This window comes from Ambystoma mexicanum, chromosome 3q (assembly GCF_040938575.1).
Source record: "Ambystoma mexicanum isolate Mex_15411 chromosome 3q, UKY_AmexF1_1, whole genome shotgun sequence".
Classification (NCBI taxonomy): domain Eukaryota; kingdom Metazoa; phylum Chordata; class Amphibia; order Caudata; family Ambystomatidae; genus Ambystoma; species Ambystoma mexicanum.
In genome coordinates, this window is record NC_090926.1 from 888,664,601 (window position 1) to 888,691,483 (window position 26,883).

The 26,883-nt window shown below is 50.4% G+C and overlaps 1 protein-coding gene across 6 annotated transcripts in view; it reads right to left on the minus strand.

The window, feature by feature from the left end:
* The window catches only part of BPTF (bromodomain PHD finger transcription factor), a 2,119,711-nt gene that overhangs the window by 1,853,341 nt on the left and 239,487 nt on the right, over positions 1-26,883 (minus strand). For all 6 annotated transcript variants that reach the window (XM_069655028.1, XM_069655026.1, XM_069655024.1 and 3 more), the window contains exon 7: positions 19,723-19,910. In XM_069655028.1, coding sequence (XP_069511129.1) covers positions 19,723-19,910 — 188 coding nt within the window. The remainder of the gene's footprint in view (positions 1-19,722; positions 19,911-26,883) is intronic.

Genomic DNA, 26,883 nt, shown 5'->3' on the forward strand with positions numbered 1-26,883 from the left:
GCATCCGTGGTCACTGACTCCTGGTGGTCTGGGGTCTGGAAGTCCATGCCCGCGGGTGCCCCACCACCGGACCGCTCGGCGGAAACTCTCGTCGAGAGTGATCCTTTCCTCGAAGCCGCCCGTCGTTTGGATCCAGCGCGCGTCCAGGAACTCCTGCAACGGGCGCATCCGGAGCCTGCACATGGGAATGAGGTAGATGCAAGAAGACATCATACCGAGGAGGGACTTGATGGACCTCACCTTGGCCGCGTCGGAAACCAACATCCGCTGTACCTTGCCCAGGATGGACCTGGTCCTCTCCTCCGACGGGGAGGCCAGAAGGGACACTGTCTAGCTTCGCTCCCAGACACAGTGCGTTTTGCGCGGGTACCAGGTGGGGCTTGGCGTAGTTCACGGAGAATCCCAGGTCCGTGAGAAGTTGGACGGTCCTCGCCGTGTGCTCCACGGCGAGCTCCCTCGTCTTGGCTCGGATGAGCCAGTCGTCCAGGTAGGGGTAGACGTGGATCCCCTTGCGGCGCAGCTGCGCCGCCACCGGTGCAAGGCACTTGGTAAATACCCTGGGTGCCGACCGTAGTCCGAAGGGGAGGGCTTTGAACTGGTAGTGACGCCCTTGGACCACAAACCTGAGGAATTTTCAGTGCCCCTTTAGGATGGGAATATGGAAGTAGGCATCCTCCAAATCCAACGACGACAGGAAGTCTCCTTCCTCCAGCTGACCCAGGACGTGCTGGAGGGTGACCATCCGGAACTTCTGCGCCTTGATGAATTTGTTCAGACGACGCAGGTCTAGGATGGGGCGCCATCCTCCCGTCTTCTTCTTCACGAGGAAGTATCTTGAGTAAACTCCGGAGCCCCGAAGCCTCTTTGGGACGAGTTCGATGACGCCCTTCCTGAGCATCGCCTTTACCTCCAGGAGAAGCTGAGGGACGTGAAGCTCTTTCCTGGCCACGGGGGGGGACGCGCGGGCACCTTTGAAACTCGAGCGCGTGTCCCCGGGCTAAGGCGTCCAGCACCCAACGGTCGGTGGAGATGGACTCCCACACGCTGACGAAGCTCGCCAGCCGGCCTCCCACCGGGGTGCTTCGGTGGGGGCCCGACCCCACGGCCGGTTCAATCCTGTTTCGACGAGGCTTTGCTGCCTTGACCTCCTTAGCAACGACGGCGGGGTCCGCCGGACTTGCCTCGTCCTCTGTAGGCCTCCTGAGACGACGAGCGGGCCGCTTGACGGTAGGTGGAGAAACCGCCGCCGGAACCTTTGGAGGCACCCTTGCCTCCGCTGCTCCGAAAGGGCGTCCGTCGTTGCTGCAAAACCCCAAGGGCCCGGGCCGTCTCAGTGTCCGCTTTAATGGCCTGGAGGGAATCGTCCACTGTTTTCCCAAACAGGTTGTTCCCATCGAACGGCATGTCCAGGACTCTGGTCTGTACGTCTTGACGGAAGTCCGTAGCCTTGAGCCATCCACGCCGCCTAAGGCACACGCCGTTGCCCAACTGGCGAAACCCAGTGTCGGCGATGTCCGTCGCAATAGTGATGGCGTGGTCCGACGCCACCTCGCCTTCCTGTAGGATCTCCAGGGCATCCGCCCTCTTGTCGTCCGGTAGGAAGTCCAGCAAGGGAGCCAGTTTGTACCATAGTTCCCTGTCGTAGCGGGCCACGATAGCCAAGGCGTTGGCCGCTTTAATCGTCGTCGCTGCCGACGAGATGACCCTGCGTCCCATAGCGTCCAATTTCTTTCCCTCGCCGTCCGGTGGGGAAGTCGATGTGGAGGCCGCACCCCCCCCCCCGCTTTCTTCCTGGCCGCCGCGGAGACGACGGAGTCCGGGGTAGGCTGCGCCCGGAGGCACAGGGGGGCCGTGTCCGGGACCCGGTACTTCTTCTCGTACCGGTCTCTTCTAGCTGGCGTCGTGGAAGGGTTCTTGAGGAGGGCGAGGCCCTCATCCCAAATGTCGTCCAGTAGAGGCACCGCGAGGACCGTCTTCCTCTTGGCCTCGCGCCGTTGATAAAGGAATCCTTCCTTTTTCTTCTCCACAGGGCAGAGTTGGAAAAGCTCGGATGCCCTGGCGATCATGGAGTGGAACGATCCAATCTCGTCGGGAGGAGAAACCCTGGTGGGAGGTGACGACGGTAGATCCTCGTCGTCCGTACCCGTCGCTGCCGTGTCAGTCCCCGTATCATCCCCTCGGGTGGACGGGGAGGAGGGATGGACGGGGCGCGACGGCTGAAAAGGAGGTGGAGGGTGAATCCTTTTCTTGTGCGGGGGAGCGCCAGAAGGTCCCGGTTCAGGATCCCCCGACGGGAGAGGTTCCTCCGTCGGCAACGGTAGTCTCGTCCTTATCTCTGAACATAAGGACTGTATAGCCAACAAAATGGCCGCCGAGTTGTCTTGTGGCGCTGGCAGAGGGGAATCCGAGGGGTGATCAGGGGCCCCGTCGGTACCCTCGACGATGTCGTCGTCACCTGCGTCGGGATCCATCCCGACGGGCCGGTCTTCTTCCACGCCAAGGCCGTGGCTTGAGACCTTGATCAACTCTTCCTCTGAGGTTGAGGCCGAATCTACGACGACGCCCTGCCCCCCCTTTTTCTTCCCCGCCGGGGGTTTCACGGGGGTCCTATCGATGGGCACAAAAGAGGACTCCCTCCGAGGTGGCAGGGAGACTCTGAGCCCCGAGGTCGCCACCACTGGTGTAGCCTCCACAGGCTGAGCCAGGGCCGCCGCGACAGTATCGATAGAGGGCTTGGCCGGATGGATTAAGGCCTTCACCACCTTAGGTGCGCTCACCGCCTTATCCTTGAGGGGGGGGGGGACACTGCCTCGCTCCCCCTCCGATGGGGCCTTCGAGCTCGACCGGGGCCTCTCCAGGAGCTTCGTCGGGTGCTCGCCCTTCCTCTTACCCGACCCAGAGCGTTGGCTCGTGGCTGAAGGTGCCGGGGAGGGTGCGCCCTGCCTGGCGCCCGTAGAGCCCGACCGTTCGGCGCTCCCGGTGCCAGCGGACTCGCGGTGCTTGGCCTTGTGTTGGACCCCCGTCGCCGGGGCGTCCTCAAAGGTCTTAGAAGACCGCTCGGATTTCTTCCTCTTCTTCTCGCCTGACGGGCTCTTCCCTTCCAGCCAGTTGGCGAGACGTTGATGGCGGTCCTTCATGGTCCGCTCCGACATGTTGCCGCAAAACGCACAGTCCTTCTCCACGTGCGTCTTGTCCTCATGTAAGCAGTAGAGACAAAAGGAGTGTTCGTCCTCCTTAAAGACGTTCTGCAGCTGGCATCCAGGGCAGATCCTGAACAGCTTTCCGGGCGTCGAGCTTCCCTTCTCCTGGGCCATATGTCCGGGCCTGAGAAACTTCTGGAATCCTCCAAAAGCGTAGCTCGACGAAATCTTCACCCTTGAGGGGCGCAGACGAATCCGACACGGGTCCCCGTTGATCGGATGGAGAGTCGGTGGAGCTTGAGGCTCTTTTCACCGAAAAAACGAAGTTTTTGAGAAAACCCGTGAAAAATTAGCACTAACGCTCGAGAGCAATAGCACGAGGATCCCAACACATGAACGTGCGGTAAAAATGTGAAGATGGCTGCCAGAGGCGGTGCTTAGGTAGAGGGCAGTCATTGGCTGTGGTCAGTATGACGCAGAGACCAGTGATTGGATATTGCCACGAAAGACAGATCAGAAACGAAACTGATACTGGTTTTTTCTTTACCGAGGATTCCCAGCCTGACGACGGGGAATATTCATGAGCATGTGAATCCATGCCAGACCCCATGCTGGAGAACTCACGCTTCGCGTTGTTCTGCTCCTCGCAGCTGGACGCTCACCGTGTCAGCTCCTGCATCTGGACTTCAGCCACACCTGTCAGCATCCTGGGTCACCTGCTAAGAGAGAATTGGAGAGAAAGAAGACCTTACCTGCTAAAGCTGCATCACGGAGACTTCACACCGACGATCCTGAAAGGGAAGACATCATTTTAAAAGCATTTCGCTGCGATCGCTGCAGCGCTGCATTTCACTCACCTTTCCTGGGCACCTCCATCTTCAGCAGCGATCATCCGGATCCGCAGCCACTTCCCAGAGCCTAGAGAGAAAAAGACAAGAACACAAGGTGAGAGAAGGAAGGGAATAGGAAAAGCTCAGTTTCCTTCGAAGACTTACCTGTTGGGTCATTCCCATTTAATTTCGGGTCCTACCGCTTCCTGGCATTCCGGACCCCGGCCCCTAAGGGGAAAAAAGACATAAGCGATTAGCGCTTGCTGCAATAAGACAATGAACATTATTATAAGGCTTGAACTTTTGAACTTGCTACAGAACTCTTACAGCGCCTTACCTGAATAGTCAAGCTTATTTGAACTCCCATCAAACCTCAATCCAGTGAAGTAACTGGGTTTCAACGCGCCCCTGCATCAGAAGCAGGATGGAGAACTCATCCTTCCAGACCCTAAGGTGAGACTTCACGGGGAATCGAGGAAGGGTATCGTGGAGGGCTGGAAGGGAGTGGGAGGCTTGAGCATTATTCCGTCAGTAGGTAATACTCCCTTTTCACGCACAGGGGAATATTTCTGCGAGCCAGTGAGTCCATCTTCAGAGTCCTGCGCTTCACCATAGAAGAAGCATCAGCACTCGAAGCCAGACCTGCGCCTCCGGGGGAATCAGGTGAGCGTGACATCCTTGCTCTGTAACCTCATTTATGTTAGCCGAGCCTCTGATTATGTTGTTTATTCAAGATTTGTATCAATACTGGTGGGCGGAAAGGCAGCGGTGGCCCCCACTGCAGCTGCAATTCCTGTATAATCTAAATGTTTGTGTCTTCGCCCCGGTTGGGCTTTTTTCCTAGCATTGCCTAGTTGGGGATGGCATGCAATAGTTCACTTTAGGAGTGGGTATTCACACACTGCTAGTTGGGACAGGGCGGTGAGGGCGGGGGGTTGGAAAGTTGGGGTAGGTTATATTCAAAATGGCGCAGGGGTTGAGACGGGTTACACACAATGGCAACTGTGCAGTATGGCAGCACTCGTGGCGTTTATCAAGGGCAGTACCTTTGCTTGGGATGTCCCGTAGGCTGCCTACATGGCGATTAAAATGATGTCATGGAATGTTCGTGGCCTGACAAATTTCACGAAATCTCGTAGGATTGCGGCCTACGCACAACAGCACGGGGTCAAGGTTCTCCTACTACAAGAGACACATGCCCTTAAACACCTATCGTCGAACATTGCACAAACTTGGGGTCTTAACAGATATTTCACCCAATACTCCACCCAAGCTAGAGGGGTCCTGACTCATTCACAAATCAATCCATTTCACTCTCCGCTCATCGCACATTGACGCAGAAGGCAGATATGTGATCCTACATTGCACCTTGGCTCACGAAGAATGCTTACTGGTCAACGTATACGCGCCCAACATTGACTCCCCCGAGTTCTTTGACGGCGTGACGGCCATACTCATGAGATACATAGACGTCCCCATAATATGGGGGGGACATGAACCGAACACTGGACAGTTTACTAGATAGGACGACGACTAGTCGCAGACCCACACCACGAGCGACCAAACGTCTCCTCTTACATATGGATTCTCTCAAATTTACATGATGTATGGAGAACGCTCCACCCCCATGACAGAGACTATACTTTCTATTCCACTGTGCATGACAGTTCCTCGAGAATAGATCTGTTTCTACTTTCTGGCAGACTGGTGGGGAAGGTCTCAGGTGTCACGATCCTTGCTTGCACGCTATCTGATCATTCCCCCGTACTCCTACAGATTCAACTCGGAGACGCAGTGCCGCTAAGACCCCACTGGCGCTTCAAGTCCACCGCCCTATCAGACATTGTCTTTAAAGCCGTGATACTAGCTGATATAACTACATTCTTTAAAAAGAACAATACAACCGACACACCCGAAGGGATTCGGTGGGATGCGTTCAAGGTTTATATCAGGGGGATGTGCATCTCTAGGGAAGCTGGGGTCCTGAAAGCTATAAGGCAGGCCTTAACCAACTCGGAAACCAAACTTAAAGCACTTGAACAGGACTACCTGACCACTCAGTCCCCAATGACCCTAGCTGCGATCAGATCAGAGCTGGAAAAGTTTGAGTCACACGCTATGAGGGAGGTACAATACTATACACGCCCTGTTGCGGCCCGTAGATATGTGGAGGGGGACAGACCGTGTAGAACCCTGGCCAGGCTAGTGCGTGCTGAGACTGGTGGGACCCGCATTGACAACATCATAGATGGCAGTGGAGTGAGGCACTGGTCAGATCAGTCCATACTAGACACTTTCACTAGCTTCTACGCCAATCTGTATGGTCCACAACCAGAACACTCTGCCCAAGACCTAGACGACCTCCTTGAGAGCATCCCTATGACCCTTATCTCCCAAGACACCCGGGAAATATTAGACGCTCCATTTACCCTGGAGGAGATTGTTCAGGTGATATCAGACCTTCCTAAAAACAAGGCGCCTGGCCCGGATGGGCTCACTTCTGAGTTCTTCCAGGAGCATGTGGCTATACTAGCGCCTGTGCTACACAGGGTCTGGGCCGAATCACTTCGTTTGAATTGCCTTCCCCCCTCCCTTAGAGAAGCTTTAATAACTGTCCTCCCCAAACCTGGAAAACCCCCGGATGAGTGTGGGTCTTACAGGCCCCTATCCCTTATTAATACTGACACGAAAATCTTTGCTAAGATAATTGCTAACAGGTTTCTCCCTTTCATGTCCCACATGATCCATGAGGACCAGTGCGGTTTCATCCCTGGTCGATCCACAGCGCTGAACATCCGCCGCCTGTTTAATGTAATGTCCAGAATTGACCCAGGCGCGGACGCGGTGGCGGTAACACTAGATGCCCAAAAGGCTTTTGATATGGTCTCATGGCAATATTTGTGGGCCGTGCTGGAGTAAATGGGTGTGGGTCCAAAAATGACCTCTTACATAAAACTATTATACACGGACCCACGAGCTAGAGGTCTTGTAAACTCTGTTCCCTCCTCTCCCTTTACGCTACACAGGGGCACTCGTCAGGGATGCCCATTCTCTCCCCTCCTTTTTGCGTTCGCTATCGAACCCATGGCTGACCATGTAAGGGGAAGGCACGGCAATAAAGGCATACGATTAATGGATGCACCAGAGATCATCTCTCTATATCCAAATGACGTGCTCCTGTACGTCAGAAATCCTTCCACATATTTGGACCCGATCATCCGTGATATCACCAAGATAGGTACGTTCTCAGGTTTCACAATCAACTACTCCAAGTCTGAAATTTTCCCTCTTACTGTGGCAACCCAACAACCGTCTTGTGAGTACCCCCTACGCTGGTCCCCGGGTGGGGTTAGGTATCTCGGGGTACAAATATCACTAGCCACGGCCTCTCTATTGACAGACAACTACGAGGCAGCAGCTCAGCTAGTCTTCTCCAAGTTCTCCAAATGGCGCAATCTACCTCTATCCCTAGCGGGCAGACTCTCTCTAATAAAGATGGTGGTGGTCCCCAAACTCCTGTATGTCTTTGCTAACGTGCCGATCTGGCCTGGGATTCAATACTTCAAGAAGCTCCACTCGGAGTGCGCACAATTTCTCTGGCATCCAGGCTCAGTCCGCAAGAAGTGGCAACACATGACGCTGCCCTATGACAAAGGGGGTTTCACGGCCCCAGACCTTGGCCTGTACTGGAATGCTGCACAGGCCCAGCATGCCTCCCATTGGTACACGTTCCAGAATCCGCCCATACACGTAAAACTTGAGAAACTGGCGGGAGGTGGAACTAATATGTCCATGTTACTGCACCGCGCATTCCAAACAGATGCTCATGCGGACCCGGTGGCTGCTACGCTTAGGGCCTGGAGGAGCATCCTAGGCTCTGACCAGGAACAGCGCCCATACTACAAGTGGCTTCCCCTGTGGCAGTTCCCCGGAATCCCCCCCCCACACATGACCAAAATCTCATACGCTACTGGGAAAACCTGGGATACCGTGCCCTTGCTGACCTCTTCCCCGATGGTGTTTTTATCACCCCCCAAACATGGCGCCCTGATCACTCTAATTCTCCACTCGAAATGCTGCAGTATTATAGGCTTAGAGCTGCAGTACGGACTATGTGGCCCTCATGCCCTACTGAACCCCCAGACTCTCCTGAGATACAATATATAGCAAATTCCGGAGGTGCCAAAAGCATAATTTCTAATCTGTACAAAATGCAACTGAATAAGACTGCGGACAACTCTCTTAAACCACGCGAGGCTTGGGCTAGGGAACTTGGAGTGGAAAACACAGAAGATCTCTGGGGCATAATGTGTACACACACACACACACGAAGGGTCTCCCTGAGCGCCAGATTCCGCTGCATACAATTTAAGCTCCTTAATAGGCTCTATTGCACACCGTATAGAGTTGCGTCATTCACAGACACCCCGACCCGTGTGCCCCAAATGCAAATCCTATGAAGCAGACCACGTACACATGTTCTGGGCTTGCCCCGCCCTCAACACGTTCTGGACAGCCGTGACAGAGGCACTCTCCGAAATAGTTGGTTCTCCGGTGAATATGGAGCCACTTGCCATACTATTTGGTGCTTGGGAAGATGAGAATGTACAGAAAATGTCAAAATTTGTGAATGTAAGTGTTATGGTGGCCAAAAGATGCATATTGCAATGCTGGAAGCGCCGCAATCCTCCCACTTTTACGATGTGGCTGAAGGCCCTTACCTGGACACAAATGTGCGAAGAGGAATACATTGGATCCCTACCTCCGACATCTCGGCCCAAAAATGTCTGGTCGGAATTTTGTAGCTATTTAAGTGGCAGAGATGAAGTGGAACTGCCCTCATCTCCCCTACCAGGACAATCCGACATGCCACGGGTGATCCAACTTCTCCTACTGGTTTTTGCTTTTTCTTTGTGCTTCTTGACGGCTCTCTGCGATGTCAGTTGTCATCAGTTTGTGATGTATAATTTAACCATGGTGTGGTGCCGATTCTACGGTTATGTTGTCAGCTCATTGCTATGTAATTTGAACTGTGCCTGTCTTAACCTTTATGCCAATAAATAAAAGTTTTAAAAAAATTTAAAAAAATGCCTCTCTTTGATAAATTGGATCGTCTTGGTGTCACCTATACAAATTATGCGGATGACACCCAGATACTCCTCACCATATCTGGCAATTACAATACTGATGTCACCAGGATCAATGACATTTTCTCTGTCATTCAGGCATGGATGGCCACACATGGCCTCTGCCTGAATGACGAGAAGACCGAGTTGCTCATTGTGGGTTCACCTAACAACCTACAAAAACTGAGCCCGAACTACTCCAAAATCATCATCGATGGCAACACCATCCCTGCCGCCAAAAATGTGAAAACTCTTGTCTTCTATCTTGATGCCAATATCAATCTCACCAAGCAAGTCAACTTAACCGCCTCCTCCACTGCCTATACAGGAAAACTAATTCGGGCCTGTACACCTTTTCTCTCTACTAATAGTTGCCTTACACTAGCGAGAGCCCTCATACAGTGAAGTTACACTACTGCAACAGCCTATATCTAAGTGCCAACCAAGCTATAATTAGTAAACTCCAAGTCATTCAAAACAATGCGCTACGAGTAGCACTAAACATTCCTAGGCGAGAGCATATCTCTGACACTAGAATCACATGCAAATGGCTCACCATCCAACAAAAAACTGACCTAAAAACTCTGTGCCTCACATACAAAGCTCTCAACCACTTAGCCCCCCTCCCCTACCTTACCAATAAATTCACCTGGAAGCAGTCCATCAGAACTACTAGATCTTCCAACACCCTATGTCTCATGGTGCCTAGATTTCTCTCTAAAAGAGCCGGAGGCTCTAGCTTCACGGTCCTCGCCTCCCAACGTTGGACCTCCCTGCCATTAAACATTAAGTCGGCCAATTCCTTCCAGTCCTTCAGGAAGCTTGCCATTGGGTGGCTATTGGCACAAAGCCAATTAGTATGCTAGACACAGCTACCATCTGTATATACTGTACATGTATCACTTATGTCTTTAATGGATGTCTTCATTGCCATTGCCCGTACTCTCTGTATATAATGTATATAATATGTCAATTACCATTTATTGTGCTTCGTAACCTGTACCAGCGCCCATTTACTCCCGGGTCCGGAGCGCTATATAAATAAAATAAACAAACAAAACAAACATGTTGGGAAGTAAGGAACATCCTCGTCTGAGTGACCATTCCCATATTTTCTGTGCTAGCTTGGACAAATTTGGAGAATGTGTGCCCCCTGCGTGTTGATATAGAACATTGTAGTGGTGCTGTCGGTTAGGATCTGCATTGAATGATTTGTCAGCTGTGCTTCAAATGCTTGAAGCGCTTTGAATACTGCTAGAATTTCCAGCAGGTTGATATGGTTCTGTGCCGTGATGCGAGTCCACAGACCATGTGCTGTGTAATGAAGGTGATGTGCCCCCCGCCCGGAGAGTGATGTGTCTGATGTAACTATTGCTTGCACCGCTGGATCGTGGAAGGTTTTTCCCTTCAACAGATTCTCCATTGTCCACCAGCGAAGTGCTGGGTCTAGAAAGTTGCAAATCTAAGTAAAGTCATTTTCACTTTACTGCTCTTGGAAACAGTAGTTTATCCAAGAGAAGATATTTAAACCTTAGGGGTATCTGTAAGACTAAAATGTGCCACTGCACTGAAGGTGCTTTGTGTCACAATGTAAAAAGAGGCCTATGGAGTTTGTCAGACTCCATACCCGAAAGAAACAGTGTTTAAATCACAGTAAAATACATGAGTGGGAAAAGTCCTAGAGTCCAAGGTAGAGAAGAATTAGCACATTTCAAAGAACTCTCCTCAAAAGCCCCTGACTTCTTGTTTCACCATTTTCTGTTTGTGAGATCTTTCTTGGCTTTTACTATGCAAATTTAGACAGGTGTGAGCCCTTTATGTGTTTTGCCTTTGGCGGGCTTCAGACCTGAAGCCCGCCACTGGATCCAGTATGTCTAGAAAGACAAAGTGAGGGGAGGGTCCCAAAACTCCTGTCCTTTGTCTCTAGTTATGCCTGACCGAAACCAGTCCCGACTGGCCGGATGGCTGTCCGGGAAGGACAGCCAACCTGCTAGGTGATTGACAGCCTACGGCTGTGAATGAATGAGAACGAGATTAAAAAGTGAGGTTCTTTGGACTACAGGAAGAGCCGACCACTGGAAGAAACATCCAAAAAGAAATGAAGAGAACCCTGCGGTAACCTCCTGGACCTTGAAGTGCCCAGTGAAGCCTTGCTGCTAATGCTGGCCTCCATTTTTGCATCGACAAGCTCCAGACGGAATGACTTCTCCCCTTGGGCTGGTGTGACCAACTAGCCCTGAGACCAACTCTTACTTTGGCGCAACTCCCGACTTGCTGTGCCTCTCCAGTGCTGCAGAAGCCCAATGCCATTATCGAGTGCAACGTCTTCCACAGAAAAAATCTGGCCACAAGCTCAAAGAGCCTCCTAAGGTCCCTCCAAAAGCAGGAAATGCTGATCCAGATTCCCCTCACCAAAGTCCAGGAGCAAGGAAAGTGCAAACAGGGATATTCATGCGAATATACTGCTTGCGAGGTGCTGAAACCACGAAGAGCCGCTGAATCAAAGAAAATCTGTAGCTGAGGTCCTCTCCCGAGTACCGTCGCAGAAGCCCACCAGACGTCCTCCTTCTTGTGCCCACGACTGAGGCCCAAGAACAAGGGTCTGCTTGGGTGTAGGCAAGGCGGAATCCAACTGGAACACTTTCTTCAAACCAGAGGTACGGTGGGGGCTTGGGGTACTTACCTTATTCCCATAAATTGTGCGTTATCACTTAAGTGCACTGGCTTAACCTTTTGAGTTGATTTCAGCTCCCCTTTCACAGAGTTAACAGATTGTGTTCCTTCAGTGATTTTCTTGAACTGACTTTGTGAAAGACTATCCAAGAAGTGCATCAGAACCATTGACTTGGTCCAATTGACTTTGGCTGTCCTGGTTCTTTAAAGACACTCTACTGATCTATTGACTTTGGCATTGCGTGTACCCTTCATAGGTTGTAATTTGTTACACTTTTACTTCTAGGAAAGGCTTACCTATATTTCATTAGAGGATTCAAACTGTCTTCACATTATAAGAAAGTATGTTATAACCTTTCTATTTTTCTAACCCTTCCTTCCTGAAACCCAGAGTATAAAAAGTATATTGGTGTTTAAGATAAATGCAATATTATACTTGTCATTGAAGTCACTTCAGGGTTTAGGAGAAATGTATTAGCATGTAAGAGTATTCACCAACTTTATTGACTTTGTTAAGTGATTCCAACGTTTGCTTGACTGTTACAAACAATTGTCTTTTTTAAAGACTGCTTAACTAAAACGAACGTGTAAATAAATATTTATAACTGAAACCTTCAGAGAGTAAGTGTTACTTGGTTACTTCTATTGACTGATTTCATCTGTACAGCTCACATTTAACCCTCTTGAGATAGGCCTGGCTGCTCAGTCACACTACCAACTTGTGTAGTACAGACCTATACCAAAAGGTGGGTTACCTAATACCAAGCAGATGAGTCTTGTGTAGTGTTGCACAGTATGACTGCACCAATTCTTACCTAACAGGGACGGAAATGCGGGAACGCGTCGGTTCACCAGTTAGGTCAACGGCTGCCAAAGCAGAGCAGTGGCTGTCGACAGAAACCTTGACCAATGCGACAGCACTGGTGGGGGAGTGACTCTCGGCCTGCATGGCGTCGGCCGCCCACCGCTTAGTGTGCCTTTTAAGGTTTTGTCCCAAAAAGGTTTACAGTCTTGCAATGCCACTCATCGTGGTCAAGTGGGAGGCACGTTTCACTGGCGATGGGCATCTTTCCAGGGAAATTTGCGATTGCAAGACAGGCAGCATTTAAAGGGCATTCGCTATATAGCAGAGGAACGGCAGCCAGACTAAAGAAAAAAGAAGAGGGGTAAAGAAGAGGAGGGGGGACTAGAAAAAATCCTTGTTAGCCGCATTGTGCTGCTTGCATCTGTGCTGGCATGGAGACCCGTCAGGTTGCCTTGACCGTCTCTCCTGGAAGCCCCTAAAGCCTCCAAAGGCCCGACCCTTGTCTGAGCGCTGGTGAGCCTGACTAAGTCTTGGGTGTGGCTTTCGTTAAAACAAAGATTTAGCTATTCTTTTTCTTGTCGAGTTCCTCATCTGTTGTCGAGAGGAACAAGTCTCCCCCCTCAAAAGGCAGGTTGAGTATGCATTACTGTACATCTGGGTTGAATTTCATTGCCTTGAGCCACTCCGCCCTCATGTCAGTGGCTATACAGATGCCTGAGGTGTCAATGTGGGCCAATGTTGACTCCAGTATATCCTGTTGCACGATTTTCGCCTCCGCCAGCCCTGCATTGAACCGTGCCTGGCTGTGGGCAGGAAGCCCTGGAAGGAAGTCTGCAATTTCCCACCACAACTTCTGATTAACAGCAGCCAACATGGGGTCATCATTGACCTGACACAGGTGGAGCGTGGGGTTTGAGTAGATCTTCTTGCCAAACGACCAGCAGCTTTTCCTACTTTCCCAGGAGTGAAGAAGCTGATGCCGGTGAGTAAGACCGCGGTTTGCAGTATAGCGATTCCGTTGCTATAACAGAGGAATGTGGTTGGGGGTGCACCGACAATAAGAGGTAATCCTCTGTATGTATGTATTTGGCGTACAGGCGGTTGTTGGTAGGCTGGGTGGAGTGTGGCTTGACCCAGTCCTTTTTGGCCAAAGATTCCACATCCTTCTCAAGAGGGAAGCCAGTTTTCGTGGGAGGACGAAGTGTAAGCACTTCGGCCAGGAACCCTCTGCCTCGGGTTGCTCTGCCCGAGATATGCCTAGACACTCCGCCAGGGCACCAGCCTCTCATGGAATACTTTAGCCGACGACGGCGTGTCCAGGTCTTCTTCCTCGTCTGTGTCTGCCGCTGGGTCCTGCAGATCTGGGGGTGCAGGAGGAGTGCTGGGCACAGAAGCTGTGACGTGCTGACTGGCAGTGCCAGGGGCTGCTTAGGGGGCTGAGCCACAGTGAGTGGAGAGGGCATGGGAGCCAGGGGCTGAGCTGGACCCAAGACCAGGTGGAACTTCCGGCAGCACCACCGGAGGGAGCATGTCCCCGATTACACCCCTGAGGATGGTGCCCATCTGTGGCAATCTCGAAGAACCTATCCGAGGGCGTAGGGGCGGTCAAGGGCATAAGGGCGGGGCCTTATGGCTGCAATGTCCTAGAGGCCCCCGTTTTGCCCCACTGGGGGATGCGTACCCGGCCTGTGAAGTGGAAGGCTAAGACGTGGACCAGGTAACCGGCATTGCCCAGTCCCACCTGGATGAGCACTCACCTGCCTGATCTCCCTGCAGATAAGGCAACTGGTGCGCTGCCATCTTGTCTGGCCCAGCGGCCATTTTATCCTGCTCCACGTCACATGCCTGAGGCGTGGCGCTTGCTGAGCTGGGTCCGGTCTTGACCTGCATGCTGAATAGCGAAGGATCGGACCTTCCCTGCAAATCAGGTTGAGACCTGGGAGGTGGACTGCCTTCAGCCATGGTGCCGGTAGTACTGCGTTCAGGTGCCGCCTCGGACCTGGGCCCGATACTAGTTCGAAGCCCAGTAATAGAGCCTTGCGACTGGTAGGATCTTGCGACCCCTGGGCCGCAGGCCGGTAGCTTGAGTAGCCACAGTCCCCTTGCCGGGTTTAGGACCTGGGAGAGCCCTCCCTCTTGGGCGCTTCCCAGGGAAGGATTCGCCCTTATGGGGTGCAGAGGAGAAGAGAGCACCTACCTTGGGCCTGGTCTTCCCTCTTGACATATGCTTTTACAACTTCTGGAGGGGTTCTGTCGAAGAGCTCTCTCCACCTGGCCAACCGACTCTTCAGACCGTGCAGGGTCAAGGAGTCGCACGCGCAACAGCCGTCCCAGCCGTGGTCTGGGCCAAGGCACCGGAAGCAGTGTGCGTGAAGTTCTGACCTTGGTAAGGAACCCTTGCAGGCTAGAAACCTGCTGAAACCTGCCATCAACATGCGCCAGGGAGGACCGTGGCACCAGAGGACATAGTAGTACCTCACAATTGGAAGAGAAAAAAGAAAAGGAGAATAACTTCATTCGGGGAAAACGCAAGGAATTACAAGGCCGGAGGCCTAACCCAGGAACACTGGTGAAAGCGGTCTGTTCCAGTTGAGGCGGAAAAGAGGACTGAGGAGTGCCGCTGGTGGACAGAGTCAGTGGAGCGCTGCCTTCAGGCTGCGCCCCCACGTACATATAAATTTAAAGGGGAAGACTTTTTTTTGGCTGAAAAGGTTTCCATACAGCTTGGAGGAAAGGGGACGGGACGTAGGAGTACCACTTGCACCATCTCATCTTGTGGTGGTGTAGAGATCTCCTTTTATAACCTGGGCGATTTACATGGAGGATGGACCCTAAATCAATGTGCTTTTGTCGCACTGGGTATTTTCCATGAAAGTAACAAACTATGATGCCTTGTCCATCGTCTCTTCAAACCGTTCTCTAGTCAATAAACCAGCTCGCGGTGCATCTTTTAGAGGGAATACAACCTCTTCAGGATCAGATGGATGGTGTGAATGTAAAGCCTCCGACAAAGGGGATAAAGCTTGTGTGTAAAGTGTCTTTCAATGGAGTCTGTTCTTGGGTCGAGGATTCCTCGTGTGTGTGTGTGTGTGCGTGCGTGCGTGTTTCGACCGCTGTTTGAAGTGTTTGACGAATCGGTCGTCTGTTTTGGCATACGTTGAGGAACGTGGGCTTTCTTTCGAAAAGTCAACCAGTGTCTTTTTATTTGCAGTGGAGGCTCTGCTTGATGCTTGTTTAGATACGTCTCGTCTTCCATGTAAGGTTGACCCAGAAGAATGCGTCGAGGAAGAGGAACCATAAGTGCGTTCAGACACCGCAGGGTCATGTTCTGACGATTTTGTAGACGAATGGCTGGTGGTTATGTATTTTCAGTGTTGTCACATGGTGTAGTCGCCATAGCAGGGCCGCTGACCTGCCTTCCGGGGGGGGGGAGGGGATTAGCACACAGGAATCTGCAGATACCATATTTTCCTCTGCATCACTGTGCTCTGGAACTGCCTTGCTCTTCTTCTGACTCTTCAGCACCCATTTTGATATCTGAATAAGCTCCAGCCGGCATGGCGGCCCAATGTTTGGTGCGTCGATCTTTAAATGTTTTAGGCCGAAAGGCTGACAAGCTGAGCAGCATGTGTCGCAATGGTCTCTCCAGAGGCAGTGATTGCAGTCCTTTCAGGGATATTTTTGTTACAGGAAGGGCAGAATTTAAAAGGAGTATTTTCCATACCCAAGAGGCAGGGAAGTCGAGTGTATAAATGTATACATTCTCTAAGAGAAAGAATATAGAATTCACCCCCAACACTCCCTACTGTACAGGCCAGAGAATGGTATAGGGCGAAGCAGTGAACCATCAAATGTGCAAACGGTCGTTGACATGCTGCTTCTCTGGAAATGTCATTGAAAAAAAGGCTGCGGTTGTTGATCGAAGAAGTTTTAAGAAACGGCAGCAAATTTAAGTCACCTAATGTGACAACAACACTGCAGTATGCAGCCGAAGAAAATGGCAGAAAAAATCTGTGGGACCTCAAGGGGTGAAGGACGAAGGGTACAATACACGTCACACTAGGCTTGGTATTAAAGACCCACACAGTCGATGTCCCTTTTTTTAACTTTGAAAACAAGTCATGCAATAATATGCACCCATCGCCGTCGGCCTTTGGAAGAATCTCATTCTAAGCAGATACCCAAGCCACAGAAATCTTAATCATAAGCTCGATCATGAGCAAAAATACCACTTCGACTAACTCCACAAAGTGCGATCAACCCGATGGTGGGGAAAATAAAATAATCTGACTACCTCGACGTGTGAGGGATCATGGGTACAGAACACGTATATTAGAGATATTACAAGAACGCCCAGTCGACGTCCCGTTTCAAAATCAAAAATAAATTGCTCAATGCTCCACACCAATCACTAGATCTCAGCTTATGCAAAAATCATGAGATTCTAAGCAAGATCCAGAAGTCTCAGAAATATACAAACACATTGATGATCGCCCTTTTACTTAGAAAATAGTACAGACTGTTTGCAATACATGAAAAGAGGTAGCCTATATAACTCTGTTAAGACACTCTTGCAGTACGAGAAGAGCTAGTCTTGCAGTACTTGTATGTGAAGTTCCAACAACAGAAGAGATGTTGATAACCAATTGATCCTCCTGTTTTAAAGGTTTCTCCTGGGGTGATCACTAGATGAGCAGATATACTGAGTAGAGTACGTTTGTACAGGTATGATGAAAGATTAATAGTACAGCTACATTATTTAACAGATCTTGGAGAAGATGGCCATCTCCCAGGTTATCCACCAAACCGAGTGTGTTGGTCGTCTCCACGACCGTCAGTCTGGCTTCAGAGTGGCAAGAGGCATGGAAACTGCACTCAAAAACACCTGTGAAGACTAGCTCTCTAATCTCGATGCCAACTCTCCTTCCGTTCACATCCTCCTTGACCTTTCTTCTGCTTTTGATAGTCAATCATGCCACCCTTACAAATCGGTTCTGTGATACCCTTGGCATCACAGACCTGGCTCTGCACTGGTTGACCTTCCTCTCTGAATGACCTTCCCAGGTTCAACTGGGCCCTTTTCTCTCCTCCATCACAGTTTCCACCTGCAGTGTCCCTCGGGGCTCTATCCTCTCGCCTTAGCTTTTCAACATCTACATGGCACCTCTAGCCCATATGATCTCCACCTTCTCTCCGAACTTCCAGTGTTATGCGGATGACACACAGTTCTCCTTCAAGATTACCGCCTAGCCGCCTCCTCTTCTCTCTCATTCCTGACTGCCCGTCTACTAATCAGGCATGGTGCACTGCTAACAATCTCTGCCTAAATGCTAGTAAGAGAGATCCTTCTCATTGGGACCGCTTCTCCCTCCTTCCATCCCACACTTTAGCCGCCCTCCATGTGCTCCCTCCCTCACCCTCCTGTGAGGTGAAAAACCTTGGTGTCATCTTCAACTCCTCTCTCTCTCTCGCCTTACCTCCTCACATGACAGACATTGCCAAGAAGGGCCCCTTTCAGCTGCACCTCCTCTGTGGCATTCTCCGTTTCCTCAATTTACCCCAGAAACTCAATGTCTCCAGAGCTCTGGTCCTCTTCAGGCTGGACTACTGCAACAGCCTCAATCTGCCTAACTCATCCCTTTGCCCCCTTCAACTAATCCAGAATAGGACTGCAAGACTTAGCCTTGCACTAAGCCCAGGGACCACATCTCTCCAGCCCAAAAAATATCTTCACTGGCTCCCGGTTGCATGCGAGGATCAAGTTCAGGACCCTCTGCATCATCCACAAGGCTTTGTGGCCTGGGACACTGCTGCATCCAACTCTGTCTAAATACTTCCTGCTAGAGCCCTTCTGTTTTCTAGCTCCAACTGTCGGCAGATCAGACACTTTTCTAAACACAGTCGCTCACCTCCACAGTTGCCTCCCTCAGGAATGGCCTTTCTGCAGTTCTCAGACTTGAGCCGAATATTCTTAAGTTCCAGAAGCTTCTCAAGACCTTCCTTTTCTCTTCCTCCTTCCCTCTGACCTGCTAATGTATCCATCTACCGACTGACCGGCTGACTGGTTCCTTCTGATTCATACAGGGCACCAAGCCATCCTCGTCCAGTCTACTCCTGCACTTGGTATCCCCCGACACCACCCGCCCCTCAACCTGCACTTGCCCTTCCGGGCCCACTCCTGCACTGGCCGGGCCTGCACCCCTCGAGCCCTTCCAGCCCCTTACCTCACACTTAGCTCGTGCACCTTCCTTCCCCTACACTCTATGCTTTCCCCTGGCTCTCTCCACGTAGCCTCCCTTGGCACTCACTTTCTCACGGGCCCTTCTGCCATGACTGGTACATCTGCCCAATCCCCCCTAACCCTGCACTTCTGTTACTGCACTTGCACATTCCGAATGTCACAAGGCCTAGCTGGACCACTTTTTGTTCTGTCATCCTTGTTCTCCCGCCCTCCCTTCGCCCCCCCACCCTTGCCTTGTTTCGCCTTGAAACACATGGTGTATATACAATAAACAGGTTGGTAATTAGGGTGCTGCCAAAGAACAGTGAATATAATTACATTAATTTGTTTTACTTGCATTACAAAATCCGTTGAACACATAAGAAATCAAGACATTTGATTGCCTAGTAACAATAGACTTGTTCTTCTGTCCCTTTATAGGAGCAAGGTGTATCTGTCAAATAATCTCATAACAAGGTCCCTTCTAACAGGACCGAAACCTGTAGGGGATTGCTGAGACACAGCACAATAATCTTTAAGCGCAGTTATAGTGTCAGTTTGTGTACAGGGAATTGTAAATGTTTGACGTTTGTGCTGAATTTTGAACAATTTTTGCATGTAAACAGATACTTCGTTTCTATTGATAAAAATAGAATCTCTAAATCTGATAAAGAGATCATTTGTATCATTAAAGGCTGAATATGAATAAGGAGTCCCTTTAGGTTTCTGGTTTTCACGTATTTTATACATATTGTACAAGGCAGACTTTTAGCTTTCAGTAATTGACAAAATGACTATCAAGTTGGTTATGTATTCTCAGAGTGTCAAGGGTTCAATCCTTTGCTTGACCAATTTGTATATCATTTACTGTTGAGAAGGTATTCTAATGGAGTGCAAATCATGTATTTCATCTGTGAATAATACCAACCTCTTTGCCATCCTTATAATAACGATTTGCTTCATGTGCAGCAGCAGCAACCTGTTGACTTTTCAGCTGACTTAGCTTGCTCTCTGGATTTCGCAACCTTGTGACCATTCGTGTTGATCCAGGAGTGCCTTTCCCTGGACCTGGAGATTCACTCAGTTCACTGTCTGCTTTCTCAAACTTAAAGTCTCCTACAATGATAAAAGAATGTGTTACTCAATGTTGGGACTGATGCATTGTCACGAACAATCATGACGCTGGATTTAAAAGCTATAATTCACAAGAATGGTACAACGGATGAAAGGAGACTTGCGACATGCATATGAATGCTTTATAAAAGATCACCATTTTCATCACACCTTTAGATATATGGGATACATTACTCACCGTAATCGTATTTCTGATGCTTGTATCTGCTTAGATTCACATGCTGTGCATAGGCCGACATCTAGTGGAAGCTGCGGAGTATTACAGTTTGTTTTTCGAAAGTCGAAAATGGGCGTCGACACAGGGCGTGCCAGTAATACTATCCCTAGTGTGACGTCCACTGTACCCATGATCCCTCACGCGTCTAGGATCCCCAGATTGTGTTTTTCCTGACATGAGGTAGCATGAGGAGTAGCGTGAGTACAGATAGTCCAAGCAGATAGACAGAAAAGTAGGACTACAAGCAACCATGCGCCTTCTCTCGGAGGGGAGGAAGGGTGGGTCGCATGTGAATCTAAGCAGATACAAGCATCAGAAATACGATTACGGTGAGTAATGTATCCCTTCTGAGGCTTGTGGAATCTGCTTAGATCACATGCTGTGCATAGATTAGCGAGCAGTACCAGAAGAAGGAGGTGGGATGTGAGAAGGGTCATGAGCAAACGGGTGTCTTAGAACCGCTTGTCCCACTTGTGTATCTGTCTTGGAATGAGTGTCAATGCAGTAATGCTGAGTAAAAGTGTGAATAGAGCTCCAAGTAGCTGCTTTGCAAATGGTGTCGAGGGGAACATTTGCAATGAAAGCCAGAGTGGCCCCAATGCCTCTAGTAGAGTGGGCCCTTGGCGTAAAAGGCAGAGTCTTTCCAGAAAGAGAGTAACACAGCTGTATACAGTTGATAATCCACTTAGAGATAGCGCCCTTAGAGACGCGATCCCCCTCTCTGCCTGTAGCTACGGAGACAAACAGTTGATCTGTTTTCCTTAGCGGTCTGGTTTTATTTATATAGTATAAGACCGCCCTACGCACATCTAGGGTGTGTAGTTTCACCTCAGCCGAGCTTTGTGGGTTTTGGAAGAAAGCCGGAAGCTCGATCGACTGGTTTACATGGAACTTGGATATGAATTTTGGTGAGAACCTAGGGTGTGTGCGTAAAACCAGTTTGTCCTTGTGGATAGTAAAGAAAGGATCTTGCACTGACAGAGCCTGAATTTCACGGACCCTTCTTATGGAGGTAATGGCTACTAAGAAGGCCGTTTTATAAGTCAGGTGTTTGAGACTACTTTTATGCATGGGTTCGAAGGGGGGGCCCATGAGCTTAGCTAGCACCACGTTGAGGTCCCATCCTGGCGGTGGGTTCGAAATAGGAGGGTGAAGTCTCTTTACTCCTTCCATGAAGGCTTTAACCACTGGTACTTTCCACCACGAGACCCTGTTATGGGATGTGGTGTAAGCCGAGAGGGCTGCCAGGTGTACTTTCAGAGAGTTAAAAACCAACATTGCATCCAGCAGGTGGAGCATGTATGTTACAACGTTGGAAGGAGTGCAATCAACCGGGTTGATTTGTTTATTCTGGCACCAGATAACGAATCTTTTCCACTTGTTAAAGTAACAGTGTCTTGTATTTGGTTTCCTGGACTCTTTTAGAATGTCCATACACCTCTGTGGTAATTTGAGATGTCCAAACTCTATGACTTCAGGAGCCATGCTGCTAGGTTCATAGAGTTGGGTTCCTGATGCACTGTTTGACCTTGATGCTGGGACAGAAGGTTGTACCAGGCTGGGAGTCTGATGGGCTCGCACACCGCCATCCTGCGTAGATGTGGAAACCATGGTTGTCTCGCCCACATGGGAGCAACTAGGATGAGCGTCATTGATTCCTTGTTCATCTTGTACACCACCTTCCTGATGAGAGGAGTTGGTGGAAAAGCGTACGCAAACATCCCTGACCAGTTCATCCACAGGGCATTTCCCTGGGAGTCCGTTTGGGGGAACCTGGATGCAAATCCTGGGCATTGTTTGTTTTCGCTTGTGGCGAATAGGTCTATAGTGGGGAAACCCCACTGAGAGAAGAGATCTTCTACTACGTCTCTGTGAAGGACCCATTCGTGTTCTTCTGGGAGGGAGTCTCTGCTTAGAGCATCCGCTAGGGAATTGAGCTCCCCTGGAACATGTTGCGATGACAGGAAGATGTTCCGTCTGAGTGCCCATATCCATATTTTCTGGGCAAGCTTGGACAGATTTGGCGAACGAGTCCCTCCTTGCTTGTTCAGATAGAACATGGCTGTCGTGCTGTCCGTCCTGATCTGCACCGACAAGTTCAGTAGATGGGGCTCGAACGCCTGCAGCGCTCGGAATACTGCCAGAAGCTCTAGCAGATTGATGTGGTTCTTGGCTACTGAGTGAGGCCAGAGACCCTGAGCTGTGTGGTGGAGATGGTGAGCTCCCCACCCAGTCAGGCATGCATCTGTAGTCACCACTGCCTGTACTTCGGGATCGTAAAAGGGTTTCCCCTTTGCGAGATTCTCTCTTGTCCACCAGTGTAGGCTCTGTACGAATGTTGGCGAAACGACCACTAGATCGTCCCACTGACCACTTGCCTGAGACCACTGTTTCGCCAACCATTCCTGCATGGGACGCATGCGCAGACGCGCGTGGGGGACCAGGTAAATGCATGACGCCATCATGCCCAGTAACCGCATAGCTTTGCGTACTGTTATCTGTTGACCTGACTGATAATGCGGAATTTGCAGAAGTATATTCCGAATTCTTTCTTCCGAAGGGAAGGTCAATTCTTTCTGAGTATCTAGGATAGCTCCTAGAAACTGTTTTGAGGTGCTTGGCACCAGACTTGACTTTTTCTCGTTGATAGAGAAGCCTAATTCGTGGAGGAGGTCGATAGTCCTCTGAATGTTTGACCTGCAGATTCCTGGGGTTTCCCCCGTTATGAGCCAGTCGTCCAGATAAGGGTACACTGGGATTGCCTCCCTGCGTAGGTGTGCAGCTGCCACCGCCAGTACCTTGGTGAATACCCTTGGTGCTGAAGCTATCCCGAAGGGCAGTACCTTGAATTGGTAGTGGCGACTGTCCACCTTGAAGCGCAAGTATTTTCTGTGCGCCGGGAGCATGGAAATATGAAAATAGGCATCTTTCATATCCAAGGTTGCCATGTAATCCCCCTTTTTTAGGAGTGGGATTACCTCTTGTAGCGTGGTCATACGGAATCTTTGGGGCTTGACATACTTGTTGGCAGGCCGTAAGTCCAATACTGGGCGCATTGTTAAATCTTTCTTTGGCACAAGGAAGTAAGTTGAATAGATACCCTTGTTTACCTGGTGTCCTGGGACGAGTTCTATCGCGTCCTTTAGGAGCAGATTGTAGATCTCCTCGAGGAGGATCTTCTGATGTTCTAAAGAGTGGACTTTTTGTCTTGGAGGATGGTTTCGGGGACGTTGCAGTAGTTCTATACAGTACCCCTTGGATACCGTTGACAGCACCCATCTGTCGGATGTTATCCCTTCCCATGCCTGGGTGAAGCTGGATATTCGTCCCCCTACTGGGGTTGCATGGGAAGGGAGCCTGAAATGAGCGTCACTGCTTTGGTGGAGGCGTGCCGCCTCCTTTACTGGGGCTGCCTCTGCCTCTACCACGTCCTCTTCTACTAGCCCTACCATACCCCTGGGTAGACTGTTGTGAGTTGGTGTTCCACTGTGTACCCTGGGTGTGGGAATAGCTATTTCCTCTATTGGAATTTTGGCCGCGGGGGCGACGAAAATTGCCGTTCCCTCTTTGGTTAGGTGGTTTTGTAGTTAACTGGCCAAGGGATTTGAGGGTGTCGAATTCCTCCTTAGCGTTTTTTAGAGCGTCCTCGACTGCCTTTCCAAACAGGAGATCACTTTCCACTGGTTTGTCTAAGAGTGCAGCTTGTGTTTCTGCTCTGAATCCCGACTGCCTCAACCAAGCATGTCTTTTGATGACAGTCCCCTCTGCTATAATCCTACCCGCATTGTCTGCGGCGTCCAAAGTTGCTTTTAAAATGCAGCCTGAGACGTTTCTTCCCTCTGCACAAATGCGAGATAGCTGGCTCTTAAGGGGTTCGGGAGCGGAATCTATTAGTGCTGCCACTTCTTCCCACTGATGGCAGTTGTAGCTGGCCAACAGTGTGGTGGAATTCGCGATTCTGGTTTGGTAGGCTGCCGTGGAAGCTACTTTTCTACCAAAACCATAGAGTTTCTTACTTTCCTTGTCGGGGGGAGCCTCCGAGGAAGATAATGGGGTTCCAGCTCTCTTGCGGGTGTTAGTTACGACTAGAGAGTCTGGCTTAAGTTGGCCTCTAATATATAGAGGGTCCGACTGGGCTGCTTTAAACAGCTTCTCTACTCTCGGGTTTACAGTTCTTGTCAGGTTTGGGTTGATAAGGGATGGTGCTATTCTGCGTTGAATAGATTTCAGGATGGGAATGGTCTGGGCTACTGTCTTCCTTTCCCCTATTAGTTCCTCCGCGAAGTCCCTCTCTTCTTGGACACCTTGTGTGTCTATGTGGAAGTGGTTAGCTGCCCGAGAGAGCAGTTCATTCAGGAGGGGCTGATTATCTATTGGGGAATCAGACACTTGGGCTTCCCTTTCGACTGGTGAGTCCATTCTGAAAATATCTGGGCTATTTTCTGGCTCATCCTCGTCTTCGTCCTCCCCGTAGTAATCTGACACTGCGAGATCTTCTGGTGTCTCAAAATCCTGACCCTCTATAAGGGAAGAGTCTCCTTGGCCTGTAGGGAAAAGGCAAGAATAGGGTTGGACCTCGAAGGGGTCTGAAGCCTTTAATGGTGTCTCGACCCGGGGCCTTTTATTTGAAGGGATAGGGTCCCTTGAACCTGAGGGAGAAGATTCCTGAGGGTTTAAAGCTAGGAGTTGGTCAGGGTGTCTTTCGAAGAAATTTGCTAAGGAAGACATTCTTGACATTACTCTGTCAATGTCCTCGCATGACCAGATTTTGGAGCTTGGGGTGACCTTGCTGGAACTTTCTATGGACTGTCCCTGAGAAGACTTGGACTGGGAAGTCAGTTCTCTTGTTGTGGGGGATTGTAAGGGTTGTTTCCTTTGTTGCTTACCCCCTTCCCCGTGGGTGGAAGTGTGTTTACCATTTCCCTTATCTTTCGACGGCTGGCGTCGAGGATCGGAGGTGGAATCCCTGTGTTTCGAACTAGGCTTCGAAACTGGGCCCTCCTTACTACCAAGTGATGTACCCTTTCCCTGGGGTGCAGGCTGGGGATGGAAGTCGTGTTCGTCTCCGGACGAGTGATCTTCCGTGATGTTAATGGGCGAGGCACTATGTGCAAGTGTGGAGGCTTGCCTGACGTCGTGCGGCGACCTCGACCGGGACCGCCCAGAGGACGTCCTTTCGGACCGCTCCTTCTGTGCCTCTTTCCGAGGTTTCGACGACGTCGAATCTCGGGTGGATTTTTTGTGTTTAGCGTGTGTATGTGTAACGCTTTTGTCGCCGGGGGACTTCCCCATAGTCGCCGGGACGGACGACCTTCCGAGGCCGGGGACGTGCGTTAGGCTGTCTTTCGACGCCTTGGTGCCCTCGCCGTCCGAAAGTCCGGCGTCGCTGCCGTCGCTGAAGGTACCCTCCGCCTCCATAGCTGCTGGCTTGGCGTGGTGGGCCCAACGCTTGGTGGAGCGGTCCTTAAGAGTTCTAGTCTTAAACCTGCTACAGGCCCTGCAACCCGCCTCGGGGTGGTCTCTGGGCAGGCAAAGGTTGCACGTAGCGTGCTTATCTACCCAAGGGTATTTCTTATTACACTTGGGGCAAAACTGAAAGGGCGTACCCTCCATACGCGCCTGTGGGCAGCGGGCAAGTGTGTGTAGGTAAGAAGGTGTCTATAACCGAGTGTGGAAGTGTACCACCCCCCACTCTCCCTACTTGTAGGGCCGAGGCCAGCGGCCCAGGCCCGAGCCGAGGCGGAAGCCTCAAGGCCCAATCCGTCGGGTTTCGACGTAGATCTCCTCCCCGGTTTGGCGTCGAGATGCTGATCGACGTAAGGGTGACAAAACGGGGCAAATTAGAATTAGTTTTGAGTGCAAATATGGCAAAGCCAGGGAACTCCGATGAAGTGCTTCCGACCAGAATGGCGGAAAAAAACAATCTGGGGATCCTAGACGCGTGAGGGATCATGGGTACAGTGGACGTCACACTAGGGATAGTATTACTGGCACGCCCTGTGTCGACGCCCATTTTCGACTTTCGAAAAACAAACTGTAATACTCCGCAGCTTCCACTAGATGTCGGCCTATGCACAGCATGTGATCTAAGCAGATTCCACAAGCCTCAGAAATATATATATATATATATATATATATATATATATATATATATATATATATATATATATACACACACACACACATGATCCATTACTCACCGTAATCGTTTTTCTGATGCTTGTATTTGCTTAGATTCACATGCTGTGCATAGACCGACATCTAGTGGAAGCTGCGGAGCATTACAGTTTTTCTTCGAAACTCGAAAATGGGTGTCGACACATGGCGTGCCAGTAATACTATCCCTAGTGTGACGTCCACTGTACCAATGATCCCTCACGCGTGTAGGACCCTCAGATTGTATTTTTTCTGACATGAGGTAGCATGAGGGGTAGCGTGAGTACAGATTATCCAAGCTGATAGATAAGACTACAAGCATCCATGCGCCTTCTCTCAGAGGGGAGAAAGGGTGGGTCACATGTGAATCTAAGCAGATACAAGCATCAGAAATACGATTACGGTGAGTAATGCATCTCTTCTGAGGCTTGTTGAATCTGCTTAGATCACATGCTGTGCATAGATTAGCGAGGAGTGTAAGAAGGAGGTGGGATGTGAGAAGGGTCATGAGCAAATAAATGTCTTAAAACCGCTTGTCCCACTTGAGTATCTGTCTTGGAATGGGTGTCAAGGCAGTAGCGC